The sequence below is a fragment of the Moschus berezovskii genome, chromosome X (genome assembly GCF_049115385.1).
Source record: "Moschus berezovskii isolate FMDL1 chromosome X, NW_MosBer_1.0, whole genome shotgun sequence".
NCBI classification, from domain to species: Eukaryota; Metazoa; Chordata; class Mammalia; order Artiodactyla; family Moschidae; genus Moschus; species Moschus berezovskii.
In genome coordinates, this window is record NC_142488.1 from 29,327,454 (window position 1) to 29,350,687 (window position 23,234).

The following is a 23,234-nucleotide window of genomic DNA, read 5'->3' on the forward strand; positions in this document are numbered from 1 at the left end:
TCATTCTCTGTCGTCCCCTTCTCCTGCTGCCCCCAATCCCTCCCAGCATCAGAGTCTTTTCCAGTGAGTCAATTCTTCGCATGAGGTGGCCAAAGTATTGGAGCTTCAGCTTCAGCATCAGTCCTTCCAATGAACACCCAGGACTGATCTCCTTCAGAATGGACTGGCTGGATCTCCTTGCAGTCTTAAGTGCAACAATTGAAGCATGTGTGGTGATCTATAGAAGCAATGAATGAAGAGCAGTTTCTTCTGCTTGATGGGAGGTGGGGGTGAAAGATAGGGGAAGCTCTAAGGCTTGGAGCCATTGGAGTTGAGCCGAGTGAAAGTTCACCAGGCAGATTAAGTTGGGCTGACCAGGCAGAGCGGAGAGCATTTGCAAAGGTAGAGAGTTATGAAAAGAGATGAGAAAAGGGGGATATGGTCATAGTGTCCTGAATGGCCTAGAGAGGACAGAAGCAACAGTCAGGTTTCTATGCTAGGGCTAGGAAGAAACAGGGTCACCTGCCTTCAGCATTCACTGGACTTCTTCATCAGACAGGCAGTTTCCTGGAGAGTGTTTGGATTAGAATTGGAAGAGAATGGATAACAGAAATATCAGTAAAGAAAGTGTTTATTCGTTCATTCACTAAGCAAATATTTAAACTGTAGTGTCTGTGATATGCCATGGACACTGATGAGGAATGGGGTTTAAGGATTTATAATATAGCAATCTGAATTAACAGATGCTGGGACTACAAGGGGACACTGGGGAAAAAGAGGAGAGAAAACATAAAGGAGATATTCTGAAGCAAAATGAGCCATCATTGAAGTCAATGAAAACATAGAAGGATTCAAGGATAGACCTCAAGTTTCTAGCCTGAGCAACTTGTTGGCTTATGATCCATTAACTGAAATAGGAAACAGAAGAAAAGCAAGGTCAAAAGGGATACTTATAGGGGAATGGGCCAACAGGAGAACAAATGGATTTGCTTTCAGAATGGTCGCATTTGGATTCTAATGGCATACGGGTTAGCAGATCAGAAAAGAGATTCAGACTAGAAATTCAGATCTGTCACCATCCACTCCATTTCAAACTGAGAGCATTTATCCAAAAAGAAGAGAACTGACCTGGAGGAGGAAATGGCAACCCACTCCAGTATTCTTGTCCGGAGAGTCCCATGGGCAGAGGAACCTGGCGGGCTACAGTTCATAGGGTCACAAAGAGTTGGACATGACTGAAGTGACTTAGCACATGAGCTAAGGTTTTTATAGAATAAAAAGAGAACGGAGCTCAAATTAGAAACTTGGGTATATCAACACCTGAAGGGTGGGGAGAGTTTTAGAATTGAGGAAAATAAAAGGAAGAAGGATATGGAGGAAACAGTGCCATGAAAGCCAAGGGAGAAGAGACCTTCCAGAATAAGGGGACTGCCAAATGTGCCAAATTGAGGTGAGGATTTAATTTCTTTTGCATTTGAACCTGGGGGGACGTGTTGGTTTTGACACTAGTGAGACCTGGACTGTGAAGAAAGCTGATCACCGAACAATTGATACTTTCAAACTGTGGTGTTGGAGAAGACTCTTGAGAGTCCCTTGGACTGCAAGGAGATCCAACCAGTCCATTCTAAAGGAGATCAGTCCTGGGTGTTCATTGGAAGGACTGATGCTAAAGCTGAAACTCCAATACTTTGGCCACCTCATGTGAAGAGTTGACTCACTTGAAAAGACTCTGATGCTGGGAGGGATTGGGGGCAGCAGGAGAAGGGGACGACAGAGAATGAGATGGCTTGATGGCATCACAGACTCGATGGAGGTGGGTTTGAGTGAACTCTGGGAGTTGGTGATGGACAGGGAGGCCTGGCGTGCTGTGATTCATGGGGTCACAGAGAGTCGGACATGACTGAGTGACTGAACTGAACTGAACTGAAGCAGACAAAATATGTTTCAAGTTGCTACTTTTCAAAATGATATTCCTAAATATGTATATTCTTTCTTTGTAAATATATTTATCATCTTTGTGCCATATGGGAATGTAACTTTGGTCTCATGGACACTATTCCAAATCTAGAGTGACATTTCCTAATCCCTGCAGTGGTCTAATACAATGCAAAAATTGTATTCTATACAATGCCTTTTAATGGAAGGGCAGAATTAATGGTCTCAGTTCACAGTACCATAACTCACTCAAGTCATATAATTCAGTTAGCAAAAAGGCCAAAACCTAGATTCCTGGCTACCGACTAAATATTGTATTTTTCCCTTCTCTGATACTAAGAACCAAAAATACACACATACACGTACTCAGACACCTACGCGTAATTCAGACCACTTTAGTACACTTAAATGAATTTCCTCATAGCAATATCAAAAAGATTTTTTTTTGCCCTGTAACTTAATATTTCATTTTCTATTACTGAACACAGACAGATGATTAGATCACTATCTTCTCATTGAGAAAATACTGGGTTGGCCAAAAGTTCGTTCGAATTTTCCAGGCCAACACCCCTCCCCCTTGACCATGCACCAGAAGACTTTGAATTTGTGAAAGCATTCAAATACATAAGGGCCCCATTTTTAACTTTGCGAGAAGAAAATATTGCACCAGAGTTCAGATTAGAACCTCCTTTGACTCTCTCAAAGGGTGCTGAGGCCAAACAGTAGACCGTACCTTGACTTTCTCGAGGTGATCCTGGAGGGAGTCAATGAGAAGATCACCCATGGGCTCCCATGATCCCTTGATCACCTCAGCTTGGCGCAGTTTGAGGTCCAGCTCATCCGTGGCCTCCTGTAGTTCTTGGAGTCTTTCGAGGGCCTCGTCTATTTTTCTCTGCCAGTCAGCCGAGTGCAGGTTCAGTTTTTCCCACTCTGTGTTGACCTCCTCAGCCTGCTTTCGTAGGAGTCGTGTGACATTCTGGGCTTTCTCCTCAGGCGGCAGCTCTAAATTGGTAATATGACAAGGTTTTAGGCCACATTCGTTTTTGTGTTTAAAAGAAAATAATAACCTTGCTGAAAAGGTCATACTGGCAAATAGAGAGAGAACAGTTTCACAAGAGGGCAACATTCTGATTAATGGCTCTTTTCTACTTTGGAGTTTAGCACATCTGAAGTCCTGTCTTCCTGAGTGAATCTGTTCTACTTTATATCAATCAGATAATCCAAGATTCATTTAAGCTACTGAGTAGCAAGATGTTAGGATGCACACCACAAGCTCAAATTTACTGCAGGAAAGAAGGCTCTTAAATTGAAAATTAGCTTATAGTCTTTGTGACAATAAACTTCCTCACAGATAATCTCTTTTGTTTGTTGTTTACTAAATGTTTCAATAAGTGATCGCTAATCTCTTTTAATGTTTATTTATGAATGTGCAAACAGATTTATGCATGGTGCTTTATGCGTCCCTTTTCTTTTTCAACATCAAGGTTTAATTTGAATCGATTCTATTTAACCCAGAAAATATGAGACCTATCCAGACCTTGGCAGCCAGAATGGATGGGTTGCTCTGTCACCACTGATCCTTCTATCAATATGTTATTACAGTTCCACATTCAATTACCTCTGGGCTCCTGGTAGAGTTTCTCTAGTCCTTCCAAAGGCTGCTCTGCCAGAAATATTCGTACAGTCTCAAGAGTACTCATGATCACAGGTTCTTTCGTTTTCAATTCCCTCTTGAAGGCCTGTGAAATGAGATGAAAAGAAATACTGATTTGGCTTGTGGCATTCGTCTCCAAATTAATCCTGGGTGCTCAGAACTTGGTTATGAAATTCCCAGGTCAATTTCTATCTCCTTTATTTATAAACTGATAGCCATAAAATGATAAAGAAGGCTCGACGGATCTTTCTGTTAAGCAGGAAAACAGTGTGTTTGTATTATGGAGAGCATAGAGGAGCTTTCGAGATACGTTAACATCCTTTAAGATATGAGTGATTTATTTAACCAACTTGACTGTCAAACTTGAAATCTGGAGCTAAAGTTCTAAGACATATATTGCAAAACTCTAGCAGGGCTAATGAAACTTACGCATACCCAAAAGAATAGATACCCCAATTATAATAGGAAACCTAAAAGGCCACTTGGAAAAACTTAGGTTGTACTGAAGTATACGACCAATCCTAATTCATAAACATCAGCTAATTCTGTCAAAATGTCTGACAATGAACACAAAGATGTATTAATAGTAGACTAAGTGAAACCTTAACACTTTTGAAAAATACCCATTACATTTTCTGTTGTGACTTCTTTGAACATGGGAGAAATGTTTTAAGGTACACTGGAGGTAGATTTGTGGGAACAAGTTTCTCTAAAAGAGTGAGCCTAGAACAGACATCTTGAGGTCATCTAAATCAGTTATCAATTTAAGTCTCTAACCCAATCTTCTTTGGTACAGGGGATTAAAAGACAATAAAAATGCACATTTTCTACCTTCAAGAAGTTTCTGAACCAAAGAAGGGAGAAAACGAATACACTAGAAACAACGAAAACACTAAAATTCATACCTAACCAAGTGCTAAGGATTGTGAGACATCCTGTGAGCCTAGGATAAATTCAGTTACTCTGAAACCATTGAAGATAGCTATTGACCCATATTCTGCAATCTCAGAAGGGAAGTCATTAATGAAAATATTAAATATCACATAAATGCTAAAAGATCGGTGTCAAAACAACAGTAATAATAGTCATCTTGATCTGCTACTGCTGCTGCTAAGTCCCTTCAGTTGTGTCCGACTCTTTGTGATCCCAGGGACTGTAGCCTACCAGGCTCCTCCGTCCATGGGATTTTCCAGGCAAGAAGGAGTAGGTTGCCATTTCCTTCTCCAAGTCATTCTGATCTAGGACTTAATTATCCGTACCTTGTTTCAATTCTACCTTATTTTTAGAAAGGTTGCCTACTGAATTTAAACCCTGTTTTGTTTCTGAGAGAAAACTTAGCAGTATCTCCTTTAAATTTCAGGTATATCATGTTTTAAGAGTACTCTATAAGTACACTGTGTGACACATTTATAAAGAAAAGCCTAATGGTGTTTGCCATTTAAAGAAATCCTGAGTCTGATACTTTGCAAAAGGATCCCTCTTTCAATGTTATTTGCAACTGAGCAGAGAGAGGCAAGGTTTTTGAGGCAAAGTAATGAAATTTTATAAGTGGAATAGTAGGATTCAGCCTGTAGATAGGGATGCAACTTCTGTAGAATTGGATATTCTTGCACCCTTGAAATCATACAGAGTTGATGGGTTATTTGTTCTGCTTACATGTAAATTTTCCCTCTAATATTTCATCTGTGATCCGTTTCTGCATGTGCACATAGATATGTATTTGTGTGCATACGTGAATATAGTTCTTGTATTCCTGCATTTTTGTCAAATATCTAAATTTTCCAGATTCAAGAAAATTATTACTTTGTCTCTCCAGTTGGACTTGACAATAGGAAGGTGATACTGACATTACCAATGATAAAAATAATAATATCTCCCTTTATTGAACTGTTATGTGTCAGTGGTTATACTAGAGACTAGAAATACAGAGTTTAATGCAAAACATCCCTTCCTAGGTAGGAACTTATAGTAAATAGTGGAAGATTTGATCACATAAATAATTTCAACACAATGTGCAAAGTGCTATAGGCTTGTACAATATGGGAAAGGAAATTGGGAAAGGCTTCCTGGAGAAGATAGTATTCATGAAGAATTGTAAAGCAGGAACATGAGTCAGTAAGGGAAAAGTAGGCTGGAGGAAGAAGAAAGAAGACAAAAAGGTATGTATGAAGACAGAGGGTAATTCAATGTGCCAAGTGTAGTTCTCTCAAGTAGGTGAGTATTTGTAGAAGATAAAGTACAAGAAGAAGACAAGTCCACAGATGAACCAGAGTACTGTTCTCATCTCGAACTAGTTAGACCTTTAAGTTGGGGTTTGAATCTCAACCTCTGACCATACACAAAGTCGAGGTGTTGTCTTGGAGGTAATCAGGAGCCTTTGAAGGGATTTAAGCAGGAAGTGGCATGGGCATGTACGTGTTTCAAATCAATTTCTCTGACATTAGTACAGAGTACATATTTGAGAAGGACAGAAATGGAGTCAGAGAAAACAGGAGGCAATTGAAAGAATTCACTGAAAGGTTATGAGGATCTGATCTAGGGAAATGGTATCAGGAAGAAAAAAAAAACAAACAGAGTAGGGAAATGTTTAAGAGAGAAGAGATGTGGGGATTTGGTGACCAAATAGATGTTGAAGAAGAGGAGAAAGAGCAAGGGTGAACTCCTAGTTTCTAGGTTGGGTAGAGGAGGGAATGCTGGGTGCAATTAAACTAAACATGAGGAAATAAACTCTCCTGGATTTCTCAGTACACCTATAAAAAGTTCTAGCCACATGAACACCTTCCCATGAGAATTAGATCTGTAATCATTTGTCTGACTAATTTTACTGATCCAAGAGGGCCGACTGGTTATAGCCCAGAGTAGGTTAAGCTGCAAGGTGTCAGAAAGACTGGAATGGCTATCTCTGCAGGCATTTACATTTCAAAAATATAAAGTCCAGACTTTGGAGACATTTCTAGGTTGTATAATGTGAGATGCATGGGGCTACCTGGCTCCCAGAGAAGCTGGAATTAGGACTCAGAGCCATTAGGTTTCCAAGGAGACCCTTTCAGAGGGAGAAGGGGACGACTGCCTCCTTCTCCTTTATAAGCAGAGAAAAATCATTTTTTCCTGGTTTCTTGCCTATGGAATACCTAACTGTCACTCACAGAGGAAAATTTTCATCAGATCTCACCATGTCTCCTTAGGGGTAAGGCTTGAACAAAGGGTTCAGTTCAGTTCAGTCGCTCAGTCGTGTCCGACTCTCTGCGACCCCATGAATCACAGCACGCCAGGCCTCCCTGTCCATCACCAACTCCCGGAGTTCACTCAAACTCATGTCCACAGAGTCGGTGATGCCATCCTGCCATCTCATTCTCTGTCGTCCCCTTCTCCTCCCGCCCCCAACCTTTCCCAGCATCAGAGTCTTTTCCAGTGAGTCAACTCTTCACATGAGGTGGCCAAAGTATTGCAGTTTTAGCTTTAGCATCGGTGCTTCCAATGAACACCCAGGATTGATCTCCTTTAGAATGGACTGGTTGGATCTCCTTGCAGTCCAAGGGACTCTCAAGAGTCTTCTCTATCACCACAGTTCAAAAGCATCAATTCTTCGGCGATCAGCTTTCTTCACAGTCCAACTCTCACATCTATACATGACCACGGGAAAAACCATAGCCTTGACTAGACGGACCTTTGTTGGCAAAGTAATGTCTCTGCTTTTTAATATACTATCTAGGTGAACAAAGGGTAGAAGGTAGTGATTTTATTTACTGGAAGTTAATTAAAAGAAATCGGCCTTTGGTCTAGAACATCTTATGTGCACATTCAGGATAAAAATTAATAAAGACAAATATGAAAGCTCCAGTACTCCTACGATGGGGGTCTGTTGGGCAATAGAGTAAGGGGATGTGATACCCTCAGCTTGGAGATATAACATTCATTCCAGCAGGAAACAAGTTTCGAATGCCACGTTTAGAGAGAAGAAATGAGATATAGGAGTCATTCTCTCACTAAACTAATATACACTAAGGGTCTATGATTATGCTTATAGGCAAGGGTTAACATTAAGTCAGTAGATAAGATTCCTCAGTGGAGTGAACTGAAAAGAAAATTCTGGAGAACATACATAAAAATTTAATGAGCAGACAGAGAAATTGGATCCTATGAAAAGCCGAAAAGGATTGGATAGGCATAAAGATAGAGGGAAAGAAGGACTGTAAAGCTGTTCAAGACAGAGTGAAGAGTTTGAGAGGAATAAAGTGACCAAGAGAGTCCAATCATGACAATGAAGTAAAGCAAGTACCGAAAACTGTTCATGAGACTGGGTGAGAACAGTTTCAGTGGAGGCAGTAGCTTTGGAAATAGTTCAGCTGAGGAGCAAGTAAGAGAAGAAAGAGAAGGTATTTCAAATGACAACTATTTGCCTAGTATCTTTTTTTCTGAGAGGGAGGAGACGACAGGACAGAGATGATCGCAAGGTAGAGAGAGATACATTCTTTTTAGGATAGGGGTGGTTTGAACACAGACGGAAAGCTGGATAATCAACCATCCTGGTTTCCCAGGTACTAAGGACCAGGAACCTTTGATGCTGAAACCAGGACAGCATCAGGCAAATCAGGACAGGTGGTCACCACAGTAGAGAGGGATATATTAAAGACCTCAGGGCAAAGAGGAGATAATTGTTGGGACAGGGTCTGTCAAATAAGGAGACAGATTTTAATGCTCCCACAGGGGCTTCCCAGGTGGCTCAGAGGTTAAAGTGTCTGCCTCCAATGCGGGAGACCCGGGTTCGATCCCTGGGTCGGGAAGATCCCCTGGAGAAGGAAATGGTAACCCACTCCAGTATTCTTGCCTGGAGAATCCCATAGACGGAGAAGCCTGGTAGGCTACTGTCCACGGGGTCACAAAGAGTCGGACATGACTGAGCGACTTTACTTACTTTACTAAACTGAAAAAGCTCAAGACACTGTTTGATGATGCTATTCCATTGTTAAAACTGAACAGCCCTGTGATGACCCAGAAGAGTGGGATTGGAGGGTAGGGTGGGAGGGAGGCTCAAGAGGACGGGGATATGTGTGTACATATAACTGATTCACTTCATCATACAGCAGAAACTAACACCACATCGTAAAGCAATTATACTCCAAGAATAAAATTAAAAAACTGAACAGCAAGTAATTCAAGGCTGAGGACCACCCATCCATTGTGAGAGACCACTTGTTTGCCCCTTGAGTTGTTGCCAACAGCTTAGCTCCACCACAGCTGCATAGTTTATTTCTAAATATGAGTCACTAGGATTAAAATAAATCTAAAGAAACGACAAAGGAAGTTCTGTCATTACAAAGACACAAGCACCATTATTTTCACATTGGTGCCAGAAATTAAGAAAAGAACGTGACTGAAACTTGAGAATTTAAGAAGATTTAGACTCAACACACACATAAAACCGTAAAAACTCTAGAAAAAAAAACAACTATAAAGAGCAATGCCATGTTAAACATGGTTATATGAAAGGCACTCTTCCATTTATTCGCATAACACATTTTGAGCATCTACTAAGTACCAGACACTGTTCTAGGCAATGGACATCATTGATTCTTATAGCATGGAGTTTAAAAGAGATAAGTTTAGGTAGAAAAATAACAAGACAACAACAGCAAAAAAAAAAAAAAAAATCTTCATGAAGATGGTGCATTAAAATGATGAGAAATAGATTTTTCAATGTCTGATCAATTTACCCCAGACTGCATAACAGTTAACTTCATTTGAAAAGTAAGGAAAATGGAGCCATTTTAAAACAACAACAACATTCAATACCAAAAGCCTTAACTCTTCAATAGCATCTTGTTTCACAAAAAAATAAAGTAGATTAGAATGACACTGGGGAAAATACATACTTATATACAATACTGATTTTGTCTTATGGATTATAATTAATATTTAAAATCAGGTAAGTTGGTTCATTCATTTGCTGAGATGCAAAAGCTACCAGATATAAAGCCCTTCTCCCTTACACACACAAAATGTATCTTTACATTATTTAGATGTCAATATTCAACTGATATGGTATTTACTTCCTGAATCTTTTGAACAGATGAAACTATTTTCTTTAAAGCCCACCATTTTCCTCATACCTCCTTTCTTCTCTTTTTGAGAGAGCCAGGCCTAAGGGTCTGAAATAGTGATGTGGAAGAATTAGAAGCAACTACAAAACACTTCAAGTAACTTCATGAAAAGAAAATAATCTTCTGTCTCACAAATGAGAAAAAGGCCCACTAAATTGATATTTTTCCTTTAGCGTCTTGAAGTTCAGAAAATAAACTTACAGGAATCGTGCTACAAAATTACAGTAGCAGCAAATCCCAAGGTCCATTTTATTGCAAAGGTTAAATCATCTGATGGATAATATTTATACCTCACAAATACTAACCAACTGGGTGACTTGACTGCTTGCTGATTGATTCATTCATTCACAAATATTTATTTTGAATCTATTACATACAAGGTAGGGCAGAAATAGGGACCTGATCTTTGTCCTTAAGGAGTCAACAGTTTGGTTGAGTAAGTATGTTTGTATAAAAGCATATTTTTATTCAATTAATGTTTTACCATTGTGAAGCTAAGTACAGATAAGTTAGGCTTTTAACTAAGGCCATCTGTTCATTAGTCATTTAGGATCCAAATTTTGAAATTCTTAAGCCGTCTGAAAGTGACTAATAACAAGAAAGCCAGTTTCCTAAATTACAAAAAGTGTGGAAGACACAGAAGTGGAAAATCCTAATTACAGTGAGGCAAATGAAAAAGTTAAAAAAACCTGAAAGTAATAGAGAAGAACCAAGTTGTTGATTATTCATCTTAAGCTAGGCTGAAAGTCAGAACAAAAAAATAAAAGTTCCTTGAATTACAGAATATTTGGAAGCCACAAAGGTGGAAAATCCTAATGACCATGAAGCAAATCAGAAATAAAAAACCCGGAAGTGAGAGAAAAGAACCAAGTCGTTGATCATTTTTTTTCTGCCTGTCCTATTTGTGGGGAAAAAATTAGGGTGAATATGACCAAACAACTTAATAATACATAAATAGGAGTAGCTTAGAACCATGTGGGGGTGGGGGGGCGGTGAAGGGTGAGATACTGATTTGCCTGATAGAAATCATAGGAGAAAGATACAGGACGAGAATGTGGGCACGGGAACAGACATTACAGAGAGAAAAGCTATGTTGCTGTCACTTATAAAGCCAGGGGGCCTATTACTAAGGATGTAAGTAAAAGCTCTTGCATTTCAAAACAAATCTCTTTCAACCAGGTACATTGCACTGTTTCCCCGGAGCTGAATTTTATCTATATTCCCACTGAAGTGTCATCTGTATTGGTGTCATTTGGACTGGCAATCTGAAGGAACAACTATATGTTATTTCCACGTCTGTTAGCAAAACTTTACAGAACCATACTGAGAGGCAGACTAAAGTGGTGACAAGTGCACTGTCCTGGGTAGCAGGACATAAGCTGAAGTCTGGGCTGGGCCCAAACTTGGTTGCATGATCTCAAACAGGTCATAAAATCTCCCTGAGCCTTCCAGTCCTCATTTGTAACATGTAGAGGTTTGCTAGGTATCTTACCTAAGTTCTAACATCCATTTCTAATATTCCATAATCAAAATGTATATATCATTCTTTGGCCCCAGGCCTGTTACGTGGTGGCATTTTGAGACGGTCTCCCTGAGGCATCGTTCCTGATATTAAGATTAGAGACACAGCTTGGCACCTAATAGATACTCAATAAATACAGTTGACTACATCACAGAACACCCAGGTAAAAAAACCAAGTGTGTTATATGGAGGCCAGTTGGATTTACATGCAGATGATGTGAGGGTGAAAGCCTCATTTTGTGAATTAGGAGAGAAAAAAAAAATAATGCTGTCAACTGGGAAAAACTGAGAGATCCTTTTCGGGGTCTACTCTTAGTTTCCAGCTCCAAAGTTGAGAGTAATCTGTGAGTTACTAGGTGGATTTTCCTTAAAAGGAGGCCCTATTAGCCCTGCCTTCTTAATCCAGGTGATTTCTTCTCTAAAGGAAATACTGACGTCCACCCATTTGGAAGTTCCATTATTTGAATGGCTGGTTGGGGTTTTTCCTCTAGCCTGCGTTGGCTAAATGAGAGGACCGACAGACTCAAAAAGTTTAAGTGATCCGATGGTGCTTCTTCTTCAACAAATGGTTACTGAGTGGGCACAGGACAAGTACAGAAACACCGTCATACCCACAGATTGATTAGTATTTCAGTTTCGTCATACCATGTTGTTCGTTTCCACATTATTTCTACCTTATCTGTATGCCTACATTGGTTCTACTCCTGATAAGAACCTTGCTGAATACATTCTGTTACCATAATAACCTTTCTCATTTTTAAGAGCCACCCAATTTATTGAGTCTCGAGCACATTAGAAATATTGTTAACTAGTAAACACTGATTTAGGGACAATCATTGTCCAATTAATCTGAAATGAAGATCATGGAAGAAGGCAAGATCCAAATGTGGTTCACTGAAGTAGCAGAGATTCTGCTTCTAAGAATCTAAGACAAATTCATAGGGATTTTTGGAAGAAGGAGATTTGCCAGAAGTGGAAACAGAGCCCAAATCCCCAGAAAGACAAAGGATTCACTTAATATTCATTCATGATACTTGGTATTAGAGAAGTTATGAAAATGGAACACATGAGCTACCAAGGAAAGCTCATAGTCATCTTATATTTTTATTGTGGTAGAAACACGTAACAAGAGATACTCCTTCACAAAGTTTTAAGCACATGATTCAGGAGTGTTACCTATAGGCACTAGGGTGCACAGTAGATCTCTCAAACTTACTCATTTTGCATACTTGAAAGCTTCTACTTGATGAAGAACTCCACATTTTCCCCTCTCCCCAGGCCCTGGAAATCACCTCTCTCCCCACTTCTGAGTTTGACTACATATCATCTTTAAAACGGATAAAAAAGTTTATCTTATTTTCACTCTACTTCTGCAGAAAAGTGAACCTAAGGGATTATAGTATCAGATACATATAGTCATTTTTTCTGGTAAATTTAAGCATTGTTTCAGATAGTTAACAACCTGAACAAAAATACCAATTTAGAAGTGACATTTAAGTCAACTTGAAGCAATTTGAAAAGTAAATGGACACATTTTAAATCTGAAATAATTTTTTAAAATATCTAATTTTAGTCGATGAAAAAAAATTTTTTTGAGCATCTTGGGGGGCAAAGTGCTTAACCAGCTCCTGCTGAGATTTACTTTTTGGAAGACTTTTAAGCACAAAGTTGTCTTCTCTGAGATTAAGGGCACAGGCTAGCTGAGACTCCAGCCTGCTTGCAGATCTCTGATACTGTGGAGGAATAGTTTAGTGCCCATGTAGCATCTTGCACAGCTGTCTGACTCTCAATCCTAAGGCTGAGCTGCTTCCAACAACCACTGGGGAAGTCACTTCCACAGACGATAATGCTGTTAAACTCCCAGTTGACCTTGAAAAATCACTGCTGAAAATTCAGTCTGTTCCTAGGGTCATTTAGAGAATTAGGTATTAGGTTGTTGAGCCTAAACCCTAAAGTTTGGACATTCTTTCTGAAGCAATAGTGCAGATAAATGGATTATCAGAAAACCCTGTGAAAAATTAATTAATATCCCTTCTCAAGAGGCTTAGCCAAAATTTGAGACTGTCAAGTGTGAGTGGTGACTAATTTCTGAATCACACAATTTGTTTCTGTCTATCAACATAATCCAGAAATGGAACTTCACATACACACCCTCCCCTCATCCATGATCATTTTGAAGTCTTTCCCATTTCCATAAATGGCATCATCATTTCCCCGTTTGTTCAAACCAGAGACTTCAGAGTCATCCTTGACTCTGCCTTCTCTCACATTCCACATCCCATCTGTCTTAAGTTCTATCAGCTCTACTTTCAAACTGTATCTTGGGTCATATAATTTTTCATCATGTCTATCATTTCCATCCCAGTCCAAGTGATCATTATCTCCTTCCTAAATGACTTCAACACCCTCCTAATCTTTCTCCCTGCTTCCCGTTTTGCTCCTCCTACCATCATTTCCTCACACAGCAGCCAGTATCCATTTCTGAACACATTAATCGGATCACATCATTCCTGCCTGTAGTCTTCCAGTAATGTCTCAATATACACAAAATAAAATCCACTCCCAACTAGGGCTGAAAAGGCCATTCATTATCTGGTCTTTGCTTCTCTCTATAACCTACCACTAGCCCACCCTGCTATTCCTTGGATATACCAAACCTCTTCTTATACCTTCACAATTGCCCTTGTTGCTCCTTTGGCCTAGAATATCCTTCACTCAAGGTCTTTGCTTGGCTCACTCACACACAGAACCCTTAGCTCAACTAATAGTCTCTTTAGGTAGGCCACTACCTCTCAGTCTTTCTCTAGCCTTATTTTGTTATTTTATTTTCACAAAACTGATCTGATATGATTTTATTTTTCATTTTTTTTTTTGGCTCTACTGTGTGGCTTGCAAGATCTTAGCTCCCTGACCAGGGATCGAGCCCCAGCAGTGAGAGGGCTGAGTCCTAATCACTGGATCACCAGGGAATTCCTCTGACATCATTTTATATACTAATGTATTGGCTTACTATGTGTTTCCCTCATTAAAGTTAGAATGTCTGTGGAGGCAGAGTCTCGTTTTGTTCACTATTGTACTTTGAGCCTCCAGCACAGAGTAGGTGCTCAATAAATAATTACTGAAAGACTCAATAAATTCTAGGAGTCTGAGTTATGGGAGAGTTTTTCCTAAAATAATTTTTTTGAGGGAAATGGAAGAACACACAAAAAGATCAGGGGCTTATCTGTGATTAAATGAAAGTGTGCAAAAATTCTTGATAAAGGCAAAGTACTACACGAATATGATTTAAAGAGTATTTGTCAAGATAGAAAAATATTTTGACATGGTTATAGAGGACTGTGATAGAGAAGTCAATGTGCAAACTAGACATAGTTTCTTATTATAGTCATTAAACAAAAGTAGCAAATCCAAGATGACTCTGTTCTCAAGTTCTGATGATAAAGCTAGTTTTCAGAAGACTTCTTCAAATGGCTAGAAATGTAGTTCTAAAAATAATTGAAAATCTTTTCTATTCAGCATTCCTAAATGTGACTGCATAAAATACCAAACTTATACAAAAGCAGCTTTTACTCCATTAGTGATGATGAACAGATCAAAAAGATGTTGATTTCCTCCAACCTAGTCAAGCAGATATCTTAGAGTAGATAACTAACAGTGAATTTTGCTAGGGGATCAAAACTTGTTTAGAAATCCCAAGCGGCCAGGTCAATGAATGCTAGAATGACCCACTCTATCACAACCCTTTTTGTTGTTGTTGTTTTTCAGAGGTGACAGGGAACAATGCATTTATTTGGTAACACAAAGCTGACTTGAATCTTAATGTCCATGAATGGCACCTAAAGACATTTTCTATGTCTGTGAAAAGACAAGACAGGGAACTCATCGAGCTAACACACACACTAAAATGCACCCAAAGGAAGCAGGCTGGTATTGATAACAGAATTGCTTAAATAAATGTATAACCTACAATGTGATCTCAGGATACTTTTATTGAATTACTCAACCTCTCCCTCACTTTGTGGTGACTTCTGAAGAGATTGAATGTGCATAATATATGAGCTGACAAATGAACAAGTCCACTACTTTACTCAAGACTTTTCATTTGTCAACAGCATCCATGCAATACTGGCTTTCTGTCTCCTGTTTTCATAATGTATGTATTGATTACTTCCATCTAAATCTTAACTAGAAAACCTCAGGAAGCTTTGGAGGTGTCCTTATGGTCTCTAGGGAAGGAATTAGAGAGGTTTTTAAGTTGAAAGATGAAAACCGAATGACAAACAATTTCATTAGTAAAAATGCAAACAAAATGTTATTACCTACAGTGTTCTTATAATCAAGGCCTAATTTCCATTTCAATTTGGGGTGGGATGAAGAGCATTAAATAAGCTCATGGTTTTATTGCAGTTCTCCTTAGAAATCCCCCACTATGATTTGCTCCTTTAAAACTCTCTCTATGTTAATCACAGAAGTAGACAAGTAATAAATATCACTTTAGTGACTGCTCAAGTAAAACAAAGGAAGTCAGTTTTTAAAATATATCTGGACCAGAATAATACACACTAATTGAAAACGCGTCAGTCTAGTGAGGCAAGTAATGAGGAACCGTAAAAGCCAGGATAATGTATGCAAAAGATATAAAAATTGGTCAGTTTATATTTGCTAGGGCACATTTGAGCTTTAATTATTTATAACACTTCACTGCATATGGAGCATTATTTTATTAATTAGTCTTCAGAGTTATCCAGTTGCAGTTGTTATGCTGCCCAACTGGTTTGGGGAACACAGATCCACTCCCAAGGGTGTCAAAACCTGCTCTAGGGAGTGAGACCGCAGTTCCCAAATACCTGTGTGGACTCTCTTAGACTTTTACCTATAGGAAAACTATATACTCTTCAATCAGAGTCATTGAGATTGACTATGTATTTTTGCTTTAAGTAAAGAGTACAGTTCAGTTCAGTTGCTCAGTCGTGTCCAATTCTTTGTGACCCCATGGACTGCAGACATATAATATTTTGCTGTAAATTTCATCATTAATCTGCAATGATTTACTAAGAAAAGATAAGTGACCTCTTTTATAAGTGTTCTGATCTATAGAAAAAAAGTGGAATACTTTAAATTACTATTTATACTTTTGCCATTTTAATGGGATTTGTATTCCCATAAAGGAGAAACAGCATTAATCATTTCTAATGGATAGCAGGTGATTTTTTTTTTAAAAAAATGACACACCAAATATATGGGGAGCAAGTTTACAATAAGAAGTGAGCCATCTTAAAAAAAAAAAAGAAGCAAAACTTCTTGATACTAAAACATTTTATATGAACAGTATTTGGAGCGAGAAACCCTTCAAGAGCACAACATTTTCTAAAAAGGCTACAAAACAAAATCTGTTCAAGACCAGATCTTGACAGAATTTTGTAATGACTGCATTCCCTTTACCTCTTCCTAACTGGGTTCAGAAGCTCTGATAGAGAGACCCGGTTTCAAGGATTTTTCCTTTGTTCTTTTTGTCCCCAGGCAGTGAGAGCATCACGAACTAGACAGAAATTCCACAACAACGAAAAGGCTACTGCATAAGTGTGACAGAACTGAGTCAACAGGGTGCTAAATTGTTCTCTCATCAACACTTAGGAGTGATGATGTTCTTTGAGGGAGTGCTTTGTGACATGGATTTTTCTTAAGGATACAAAGAGAATTTCATGAAAACCTTGGACCAGCACACGAGGAAAACCAGTGGGCATCAAAGTAGCTTTACACACTATGAAAAGATGCTTACTTGGGAGTAAACAAAAATCCTGCAAGTGAGGAAGGAACATCACTCTTGATTCTTTATCTCCCTGCCCTGGATCTCAGGAGGACAGAGAATGAAGAAGAGATTAGTTCATTGGCTATTCTCCTCCCTTCCAGCCTCTTTATCTTCTTTCCTTAATTCCTTGGTTCCTTTATCTATTCAGTGTCTATCATGTACTAGGCACTTTAGAAGGTGCTAGGTATAAAAATGATAACCCTCTTCTGAAAAGGAAGCTTCTTGGAGCACAAGGTTTAGTGAACGTAGTTGACATTAATCAAAAAGTCACACATATGCACGATGACAAGTAATGTTACATCATAGAAAGAAAAGTATGGTGTTATGAAGACATATAAAGGGAGATCTAGTCAAATGTGAGCATTGAAAAAAAGCTTGCTTGATGTCTGAGCCAAGATATAAAGGTTTCTTAGACATTAGGATTTCTTAATTCTCATAATTAGGAAATTATGAGGGGGTAGGTATGGGTAGAAAGGGTTTCAGACAGAGGATCAGTATATTCAAAGCCCTACCTGAGAGGAACAGAGAACTGGGAAAAAGACAAAAGCAGGCGTTATAGCTAGCGTTAAGAGAGCAAGGGGAAGAGCAGTACGGGAACAGAAGGTTGGAGCAAACCAACCTTGGGGGGCTTGGGGTCCTGCTGAGGATTTGTGGTCATTTCCCAATGTCATTGAAAAGCCACTGGGGAGTGTTAAGATGAGGACAGACATAATTCAATTTTTATTTTTACATAGATTACACAGACTGAGAATGTTGACTGCATTGTAGGGTGGTAAGAACAGATACAGAAAAGTGAGGAGGAAAGATCTCTAGAAATGGTGACAATGGCACAGTAGACAGGGTCAAGGGAAGTAAACTGATCCAGTGATGTGTTAGTGTCGGAAGGCTGGAGGTTGGTCATCCTGAAAAGGGACTATGCATCCGTCTGCTCTGCTGTTGTTTGGATAGGAGAAACTAGTTAGAGTCTCCAAGACTTAGGGTTTTGTAGATGACAGCAACAAGAAGATAATCAAGGAATTTAGGGTCTTGAAAGAGTTATCAATATTAAAATTCTTGATAACTGAATCTAAGTTGGACTTGGAGGAAGGCAAAGACAGAAGATCAGCGGAACTAATATCCAGAACCAAGAGTTATCAATAGGCTGGAAGTCCTGATACACCACAGACAGGAAGCAGATGGGTATCTGAATAAGTATACTAACCAACTGGAGATTAATTCACTTCAGTATGGTGGTTGTTAACCAGAACTCTACATCACACACATCTCCCTAAAGCATATTATTGATCATCAGATTATTCAGTAAGAGGACTGAGAATGATAAGGACTAACATTTTATCAGTGTTAGCAAGCAACTAAAGGCAATAATCAGGGAGAGTGTGGCTGCATTTATGATAAAAGGTAGGCTAGAAGGGACTGTGAAAAAACTAAGTGGATCAAATTCCTTGTCTTAAAGCTGAAGAACAAAGGAGCAATCACCATCTCACTTATGGAGGAGGAAGGCTAGAATCCCAATCTCCTGAATCCTAGTGCACCTGTCCAATGATTCATCACCTTCGACTTCTGGAACTAGAATAAAATACCTTTTGTACAAATTCTGTCTCATCTCACTATATCATATAATGAATTCTACTTAAAATGCCCATCCTTCTCAGTGAACCCTCTTCTACATATACACCAGAGTGTTTTAACTATTTATTCAAGTGTTTGCTGCTGCTGCTAAGTCGCTTCAGTCGTGTCCGACTCTGTGCGACCCCATAGACGGCAGCCCACCAGGCTCCCCCATCCCTGGGATTCTCCAGGCAAGAACACTGGAGTGGGTTGCCATTTCCTTCTCCAATATTCAAGTGTTTAGACCATTTAAAAATATAGCTATTCTATCATTTGTTGTTTAGTCGCTAAGGCATGGTCTAATTGTTTGCGACCCTATGGACTGTATCCTGCCAGGCTCCTCTGTCCATGGGATTTTCCATGCAAGAATACTGGAATGGGTTGGCATTCTCTTTTCCCACAAAAGCTACCTTAATATTCTGAATTATATAGAGGGGATTGGCTAAAGGAGAAACTGGCAGCTTCCTTGGCAATTATCTATTGACTCCTGGATCTTCTCCTGTGTTCTCTTCCCTCTCTGTGATCTTCTATACTTTCTTTTCTGGAATAATATAAACCCTTGACCTTTCTTCAAGATAAGACTTTTGGCTGTGTCTTCATAGAGATCTTTCCTTTAAGTGCTGAACATACAAAAGTGGCACCATTCTATCAAGTTATTTTTTTGCTTGGTAGTAATTTACTTGTTTTTCTATTCCCTTCTGTCCATGTACCTTTTTTTCTCATTTCAAAAGCCCCTATTAGTATCTACTGTATGCCAGACACTTTGATAGGGACTAGGGTCTTGGAGGTCAGCACGACCAAGTCTCTGCCTTCCTCACTCAGAGATTGCTGCTGCTGCTGCTAAGTCACTTCAGTCGTGTCCGACTCTGTGTGACCCCTTAGACGGCAGCCCACCAGGCTCCCCTGTCCCTGGGATTCTCCAGGCAAGAACACTGGAGTGGGTTGCCATTTTCTTCTCCAATGCATGAAAGTGAAAAGTGAAAGTGAAGTCGCTCAGTCGTGTCCGACCCTTAGCGACCCCATGGTCTGCAGCCTACCAGGCTCCTCCGTCCATGGGATTTTCCAGGCAAGATTACTGGAGTGGCTTGCCATTGTGGAGACAAAAATATAATGAAAAACAAAGAAAGAAAAGAAACAATTGATCTTTGTTGGAGAACGCTAGTGAGCAAGTTGTTCTGAAGACTGAGAAAGTAGAAACATTTACCCCACCTATCCTAAATGAACAATAACCTGGGTACCCAAATAGTGGATGAGTATCCAATGTCTTTTCAGAGAAGCACTCCAGCTAATAGGCTTCCCTGGTGCCTCAGTGATAAAGAATCCACCTGCCAAGCAGGAGATGTGGATTCGATCCCTGGGTTGGGAAGATCCCCAGAGAAGGAAATGGCAACTCACTCCAGTATTCTTGAATGGGAAATTCCCTGGACAGAGGAGCCTGGTAGGCCTCAGTCCATTGGGTTGCAAAAGAGTTGGACAGGACTTAGTGACTAAACAATTCCTGCTAATAGATGTAGAAGAAATGATAGCAATATGCAACCATTACATTGCAACCCATAGTCATTGATCACTGCTGCTGCTGCTGCTGAGTCACTTCAGTCGTGGCCGACTCTGTGTGACCCCATAGACAGAAGCCCCCCAGGCTCCCCCGTCCCTGGGATTCTCCAGGCAAGAACACTGGAGTGGGTTGCCATTTCCTTCTCCAATGTGTGAAAGTGAAAAGTGAAAGTGAAGTCGCTCAGTTGTGTCCGACCCTTAGCGACCCCACGGACTGCAGCTTACCAGGCTCCATTGATCATTAATAGCTGCCAAAGTCACACACACACACAAGAGAAAACAAAGCACTATGTACCTCCTGGTGATGGATGAATATATCACTATCTATGAAGCAGTCTTACCAAGGAAAGTCAAACGTGAATATAATCCAACGTGTAGAACTACACCATTCAGTAGAGCAGCTACTAGCCATATCTGAGCATTTGAAATGTGGCTAGTCTGAATTGAGCTGTGTTGTAGCCATTGTAACTGTAAATTGTTATATTGATTCCATGTTAAAATAACAATAATTATTGTTCTATAGCTATGTAAGATGTTACCATTAGAGGAAATGGGGTGAAATGCAAAGGGAACCTCTCTGCACTATTTTTGGAACTTAACTGTGAATCTGTAATTGCTTCAAAGTGAAAAAAAAAAAAAAGGGATTTGAAAGACAAATTAACCAAACACAATGTGTGGAACTTATTTCAATGCTTGTTTAAACCAAAAACTCAACCCCCCCCCACCCAAACCTGTTAAAACATTTAAGCCATGTATATGAGAAGTAGAAATTTGAATACCGACTTAGCATTTGTCATGATAAAATTACTGAGATTTAAAAAGTGTTACAGTAACAATGTGGTTACCTTTAAAGAGCAAATTCTTATCTTTTAGAGATGCCTTATCAAATATTCATGAATTAAATGATCTGTACCTGAGATTTGCTTTAAAATAATCAAGGACAAAGTAGAAGTAAGATTGGCCATGAATCCATAATTGTTGGTTTTGATGGGTACACAGGGGTTTATTACAGAATTATGTCTCCTCTAGCATATGTTTAATATTTTCCAAAATAATACTTTAAAGTATCACCAAAAGACATAGGCAAATCTTTTTTTCTTGGTACAGATGTGGGCGAATCGTAAATGATATTATTAATGCAGATGCTTTTGACATTTAAAATATAATGGCTTGGATTATTTCTAATTGACCTTTGGACTAGAGAAGTAAAAACAATTTCTATTAAACTTGATTTTTTTTCTTTTTTTCAAACTAATCTCAGTCAAAACTAATTTTAAAATAGTCGTTGAATGCTTACTATGTGCAAAGCACTATGCTTAAAAATGTCCTACCCTGTGTATATCATTCTGCTTCTGAACTGCTGGGAAATCGCCTCCGATAGGTGCCTGACGGCTCAACTCATCGTCTTTCAGCTGTAGCCACACCAGAAGTTCCTGAAGAGAAAGATGCAGACGCTTCCACTGGTCAGAACTGGCTTCCAAATGGGACCTGGAAAACAACAGGACCAAACTGCGTGAGAATATCTTGAAAGATAAATGATGGTTCTAACAATCTCATTAAGATACCTTGGTTGATTAGTTCCATAGTGTGTAAATGTACTGTGAATTATACAGCAGCCCTCAATAAAAGGGGGCTTCTCTGGTGGCTCAGACAGTAAAGAATCTGCCTGCAATGCAGGAGACCCGGATTCAGTCCCTGGGTCAGGAAGATCCTCTGGAGAAGGAAATGGCAACCCACTCTAGTATTCTTGCCTGGGGAATCCCATGGATAGAGGGGCCTGGGGCTACAGTCCATGGGGTCGCAAAGAGTCGGACACGACTGAGCGACTTTCACTTCACCTCACTTCCTCAATAAAAATATGGCTCCCTGCTTTTGGGACCAACAAAATGGGGGGGCTATTTTGGGGGGCAACTTTGAGGGAATACTGTTTAGCTACATGTTTATTTTAACGTGCAGAATTCTGAGACTCCTGGCATGAAATATACACTGGAATGGATCGTTTTCCTGTAGTGCTGCAGTCAATGACTCTTAATGTCTCTGGTAGAAAAACTTGGACCCAGTGACTAATATAAAGCACTCAGTTTTTGTGTGACTCATGCTAGGTCCGGAATTCTTTCTGTTTTGAGAAATGGAAAGGTCTCTCCCCATATTTTGACTTTTCCATTCCTACACCCTAGGCAGCCTCTTCCATTGACTCCTTCCATCTGGCGTCTGTTCCTCTCTGCTCCTCTCCCCATATGCTTCTCCTCTACATCTACCCTTCTTTATTCTCGTGCACCTGGGATTTGTCTTCACCAAGTTCCAACATTTTCCGCTTTGTTTCCTCTGTGTAAAATGTACTGAGACAACGACTCACGTGGAAAAGTAAAAATCAGACATTGGCCTGCAAGCCTTCCCCCAACATGAATAATTTAGGCAAGAGGCTGAGTGTTTTACCATCAACTGTGTTTAGAACATGGTAATCCGTCGAAGGCATTTAAGACTATACAAATGAATGATCTGTGTTATAGAATCTCTATTTCACTTGGGGGTAAGAAGCTAAATTAAGACAATAAATCATCATCCAGAAAACAAAGAAACTCAGAATGTGAGTCAAGCTGTACCCTCAGGTAAATCAAGAATTATGATGCATCACTTACATCTTATCAGGAATTACTAATTAATTCATAAAAATTAATGCTGCCTATAATATACATACAATACAGTTTCTAACATTGCAGAGATTGAAATGCAAAGTCTCCAGGCAAAAAGCATTCCCCTTTGCCATTTCATAACTTGGCCTGATATTTCAAATACCAGTCTCCTGCTGGTCTTAGTCAAATAGAATCACCAAATAGTGCCTAGGTGCTGAAATTAAATTGCTCTAAACTTTCTGAGGGATAATTTGATGATAAATAAATGTCTTTAAAATGGGCAAATACAACAACCCACAAGCTTAAAACTAAGAAACTTATTCTAAGAAAATAACCGGGAAAGCATACAGAGATACAGGTAGAAATCTGTTATTTACAGCACACATATGATTGATGCAAAGTAGAAACAACTTAAATATTTAATACTAGGAAAGTGCTT

At 39.4% G+C, this 23,234-nt stretch overlaps 1 protein-coding gene across 6 annotated transcripts in view; it reads right to left on the reverse strand.

Moving 5' to 3' along the window:
• Positions 1-23,234, reverse strand: part of DMD (dystrophin) — a 2,246,075-nt gene that overhangs the window by 380,450 nt on the left and 1,842,391 nt on the right. For all 6 annotated transcript variants that reach the window (XM_055393453.2, XM_055393450.2, XM_055393451.2 and 3 more), the window contains 3 exons: positions 21,494-21,650; positions 3,533-3,653; positions 2,648-2,916 (listed from right to left, as the gene is read on the reverse strand). In XM_055393453.2, coding sequence (XP_055249428.2) covers positions 2,648-2,916; positions 3,533-3,653; positions 21,494-21,650 — 547 coding nt within the window. The remainder of the gene's footprint in view (positions 1-2,647; positions 2,917-3,532; positions 3,654-21,493; positions 21,651-23,234) is intronic.